Source organism: Babylonia areolata, chromosome 13 (assembly GCF_041734735.1).
Source record: "Babylonia areolata isolate BAREFJ2019XMU chromosome 13, ASM4173473v1, whole genome shotgun sequence".
Lineage (NCBI taxonomy): Eukaryota > Metazoa > Mollusca > Gastropoda > Neogastropoda > Buccinidae > Babylonia > Babylonia areolata.
Window position 1 is genome coordinate 22,231,849 of NC_134888.1, and position 5,437 is coordinate 22,237,285.

Consider the following 5,437-nt stretch of genomic DNA (forward strand, 5'->3'; position numbering starts at 1 on the left):
ATAAAATGAGAAAGCAAGAAAAGAACAACAACAACAGCAACAATAACTGATACAATAAATGAGACATAACTGACCTCTTTGTTACTGCCTACAGTAATTCAAAGATCAGAGTTATTTACTGTTGGAAGGGATGAAGAGATTTATGCAGACTTGATTTGAAAATAGGTAGAGAACTGCCCGTTTGTATGTGCAAAGTGAGGGAGTTCCACAAGAATGCACCCCCAAAAATGGGGTGGTTGGTGTGTGTGTGTGTGTGTGTGTGTGTGTGTGTGTGTCGGGGGCTTGGGGTGTGTGTGTGGTTTGGGGTGTATGTGTGTGCGGGGGGGGTGTGGGGGAAGGGGTGGGGGTGGGTGGGGTATGTGTGGAGGTTGGGGTGTGTGTGTGTGTGTGTGGGGGGGGTATTGGTGTGTGTGTGTCGGGGTGGAGGGGTTGGGATGTGTGTGTGTGTGTGGGGGGGGGGGGTCGGGTGGGGGGAATGGTGGGTGGGTTGTGTGTGTGTGTGGGAGGGTGGGGAGTGGTGGGGGTGTTAGGGTGTGTGTGTGTTGGGGGGGGGGAGGGGTTTGGAGTGTGTGTGGGGGGGGGGGGGGGGCGGAGGGGGGGTGGGTGGGGCTAATGTTCAACCTTCACAACAACAAGAGTTTTCATGGGCAGTAATGACTCCGTGCGTCCTCACTATTCCTTGATGAAGGAGATGCTGTTCCTTGATGAAGGACATACTATTCCTTGATGAAGGACACACTATTCCTTGATGAAGGACACACTATTCCTTGATGAAGGAGATACTATTCCTTGATGAAGGAGATGCTATTCCTTGATGAAAGACACACTATTCCTTGATGAAGGACACACTATTCCTTGATGAAGGAGATACTATTCCTTGATGAAGGAGATGCTATTCCTTGATGAAGGACACACTATTCCTTGATGAAGGAGATACTATTCCTTGATGAAGGACATACTATTCCTTGATGAAGGACACACTATTCCTTGATGAAGGACATACTATTCCTTGATGAAGGACACACTATTCCTTGATGAAGGACACACTATTCCTTGATGAAGGACACACTGTGCTCACAGCCAGCTTCAGTTTCAGTTTCAGTTTCAGCTTCAGTTTAAGTTTCAGTTTCAAAATGGTATCAAAGCATGCAGACTGATCAATGTAGGCAACACCACATTTGCTGTTGAAAGAAAGAGAGAGAGAGAACGAACGAACGAAAGAACGAAAAAAAAAAATCATTTTAAGAGGGTGAAGGAGTAATGCACTTGTTTACATCCGTCCCTCTGGGCAAGAGTAATAATAATAATATTAATAATAATGGTGTTCGAAATATTATTTTTAAATGCGAGAGTCAAATTCATAACAGCAACATCAAAATGATGTAAGCATGTACAAACATATGTATAGATACTTATGTGTAATAATAAAAATAAAATAAAAAAACAAAAAAAAACAAAAACAAAAACAAAAAAAAACAGAAGGAAGAATGGACAAAGGGAAGAGTAAGGAAAGTGAGGGAGGCAGACTGAACAGACAGGTATAGTGAGAGTGACAGTGGAGACAGACATAGTGAGAGACTGACAGAGAGAGGAGAGAGGCATGATATGTTTGTTGTTAATGAATAACATGTGTCATATATATAATCACATGTTTTTTTGGTGTTTGTTTTTAGTAAATGTGAACGGTATACGTTTTCAAAGACAGGGATGAATTTAACAATGTTTGCATTGAGACAGGATGAAATTTCATTCCATAAACAGCCCTCTGAATAGGACAGACTACATTTTTTTAAAAATCGATCCTTGGAAGTGGTACCATAACTTTATGAACATGGCGGTGAATGTGAATGTTGGTTCCAATATTTTTTCAGCGAGGGGGGAGCAAATCCAGACATGATTTTGAACATGAACAGAGAGAGAGAGGGGGGGAGAGAGGAAGAGAGAGAGAAAGAGGGAGGAGAGACAGGGGGAGAGAGGGAGAGAGAGACAGGGGGAGAGAGGGAGGGAAAGAGAGAGAGGGAGAGAGAGAGGGGGAGAGAGAGAGGGGCGGGAGAGAGAGAGAGAGAGAGGCGGGAGAGAGAGAGGGGGAGAGGGGGAGAAAGGGAGAGAGAGAGTGGGGAAAGAGAGGGAGATAGAGGGAGAGAGAGAGAGAGAAAGGGAAAGAGAGGGAGAGAGAGAGAGGGAGGAGAGGGAGAAAGACAGAGACAGAGAGAGACAGAGAGGAGCAGATGCCTGATGTTCGCACAAACACAACGAGCTGATCAGAGCCTACCACAGATTTGTGTGAAACATAAGGTGTTTGTTTCAGTAAGAAAAAACAAAACAAGAAACCACCAGTTGACATCACGGAATTCAAGTTTGTCCATTCATATAACCAACAGTTATTTACAAATGATTTGGAGGTACATTTTCGTCTTTTTCGTGTGCCCCCACTAACAGAAGACTTACTTCATTTTGCTCTTTTGTATGTGTGTACGTCGCCATAGTGTAGCGCCACCTAAGCTTTTCCCCCCCTTCTTCTGCAAATGTAATTGTTTTATTACCAAAGTGGATTTTTCTACAGACTTTTGTTGCCAGTTTCAAGGTCAACCCCTTTGATATTGCCATGGGTTCGTTTGCATGCGTTTCGTACATGTTACACGCAGGACGTCGGTTTAATCATCTCGTCCGAAAGACTGGCACCCAGACCACCACTCGAGGTCTGGTTGAAGGGATGAGATCTCCGATCCGTATGGAGGACACGAATCCACATACACTTACTTCCTAGTCTGGAGCATTGCCACTGGGCCGCCGCTCCACAGAAATACATTTCTTCACCACTCGACAGATGTCTAAGAAACATCCTGAACATCAGATGGCCAGAGGTTGTCTCCAATGAAGAACTTCGGAACATGACAAAACAGGCCCCACTGGAGACGGAAATCAAGAAACGGAAATGGGGATGGATAGGCCATACACTACGCAAGCCTGCAACAAACATCACAAGACAGGCTCTTGATTGGAACCCACAGGGGAAAAGGAAAGTTGGCCGTCCGAAGTAGACCTGGCGGAGAAGCATTGAGGCAGAGACAAGGGCGGCCGGAATGACGTGGGCCGAACTGAAGAGGACCAGCCAGAGCCGGGTGCGTTGGAGGAGTGTTGTTGCGGCCCTATGTTCCCCATGGAATCAAGAGGAATAAGTCAAGTAAGTCACCACTCGACTCTGAAGGCGTTCACCAAGAGGTTGCCATGGGTCCTTTTACCTGCTGACAACACCTTGTTTTACTGTTTCGTCCCAACAACCAGAGCACATCTCGATGTCCAGCTGAAGAGAAAGAAGATGGTTGCCTCCAGTAACCAGAGTACATCTCGATGTCCAACAACTGAAGAGAATCTCGGTAACAGCGCCTGGTGGGTGAAGGGTGGAGATTTTTCCGATCTCCCAGGTCAACATATGTACAGACCAGCTTGTGCCTGAACCCCCCTTCGTGTGTACTTGCATGCAGAAGATCAAACACGCACGTTAAAAATCCTGTGATCCATGTCAGCGTTCGGTGGGTTCTGGAAATAAGAACATACCCAGCATGCACACCCCTGAAAACGGAGTATGGCTGCCTGCGTGGCGGGGTAAAAACGGTCGTGCACATAAAAGCCCGTTTGTGTACATACGAGTGAATGTAGGAGTTGCAGCCCACGAAAGAAAAGAAGGAGAACGGAGGCTTTCACACCAACCTGAAGAGTATGACGACCACCCCCACTGTGTTGACAATGAGAGCGGTAACAAAGGCCATGACCTCCATTCTCCTGATCGATATTCCGTGTATGAAGATGCTGACCTTCTTCTTCCGTTCATTCTGGACGTCTGTGTCGTGGTGATGTTTCAGGTCGTTGATCCCCCCATCCTCTTCATTGTGAAACGGAACGACGCGGTTGGTTGGCGCTCCACAGGGACAGTGTGAGTCCGACTGGGACTGTTTCTGCTCGTGATACCTCCTCAGAATGAAGAAGCTGGTCACCACGATGAGGAAACTTTCAGCGTAGATAAACAGGAGGAGGATGAAGATCCACGGCAGAACCTCCAGGCCCCTGGGCATGTCCGTGTTGAAGAAGGAAGTGAAGACGGACATGGAGACGGTGAGGGTGACCAGGTAGGACACCTTTTCTCCCATCCCCAGGGGCAGGAGGAACACCAGCACGTTCAGAAAGGACGTCAGCACCATGGGCACCAGCACCATCACGCAGTAGTAGGTGGTCTTACGTCGCAGGTGCAGGACGAATCGCGAGAAGGTAGGGTCCCCCTTCCTACCCGACACAGCGGCGCTGGCCGTCACGCCGAGGACGTCCCACTCTCCGACCACCCCGAACTTTTCAGAGAGGTCGTCTGTCTTGTTCCTGACGATGGGCAGAAGGTGCATGCTGAGGGAGGTGTCCCCGAAGGTGACGGGACAGAGGTGGCTGTCAAAGGGGTAGTGCGTCATCCACAGGCGGCAGCTGAAGGACAGCACTGTGTAGATGACGATGGTGATGGTGCCGTCAGGACTGATCCTCGCCACACCGGAACTGTCGTGGACTATGTTGACGGTGCTGACGCCTTCAGCGAGGGACACGTCGGGCAGCCACAGCAGGGAGGTGGGCACAGAGATGTGGTGCGGCAGGAGACCAGGCACGCCTCCCGTGATCTCCTCAATGAGGTCCTCATCCAACGCCAAGGAAGAGTCGATCCACCAGACGCTGATCCCAGCTGACACGGTCACTGTCTGCCGTCCTTCGTCCACGTTCAGAATGGAGGAGGGGGAGAACATCACTCTCCCGTTCAGTCTGTTCACGTGCGTTTCCTTCAGCAAGGGCACTGGGGGTACTTTCTGCAGGACGGCCTCGTGGTTCAGAAGCCAGCTTCTCCAGCGGTAGTACACCATTCGACTTCCTGAATGTGGACCTGTAAACTGAGATGTGTTGGTCACTTCTGTGTGGCTGTCAGCTCCACCAGAGAATACCAGGATCCACAACAATGCCATAAATGGCCGCTGGGTCACGATCGGAGCACACCAGCCCATAGCGAGCACACAAGTTGGAGATACGACTGAAGCGTCTGTTCCAGTTGTTAATGTTCCCAAATGATGGTTGATGTTGTTGCTGTGTTTATTTTCACTCCTGTTGTTGACGATTCAACAATCTCAATCGCATTTTTTCGCGATGAATCCCCGATAAACAATCTCCTTTATCTTCTGACGCAGGAGAATTCAGAATACTAGATTCAAGCCGGTGCATCTTATTCAATCAGATGTACCAGATACAAGTCACTGTATTACTTTTTTTTTCCTCCCCAAGATTTTCCTCCAGTGATAAGTAATTATGAGTCACCTTTCCAACACCTCCTCAACCAAGTAATAAAATTAATGAAACTTCATAGCTGTCATGATAAATGAAATGTCTTTGATCATCAAGAAAAAAACACACA

General features: G+C 48.0%; 1 protein-coding gene across 1 annotated transcript; it reads right to left on the bottom strand.

Annotated features, from left to right (window-relative positions):
• Nucleotides 1-3,583: 3,583 nt before the first annotated feature.
• On the bottom strand, nt 3,584-4,951 carry LOC143288878 (neuronal acetylcholine receptor subunit beta-3-like). The gene has a single exon (XM_076597535.1). It carries the CDS (start codon nt 4,893-4,895, stop codon nt 3,702-3,704), a length of 1,194 nt encoding a protein of 397 aa, XP_076453650.1. The 5' UTR covers nt 4,896-4,951; the 3' UTR covers nt 3,584-3,701.
• Between the last annotated feature and the right edge of the window lie 486 nt (nt 4,952-5,437).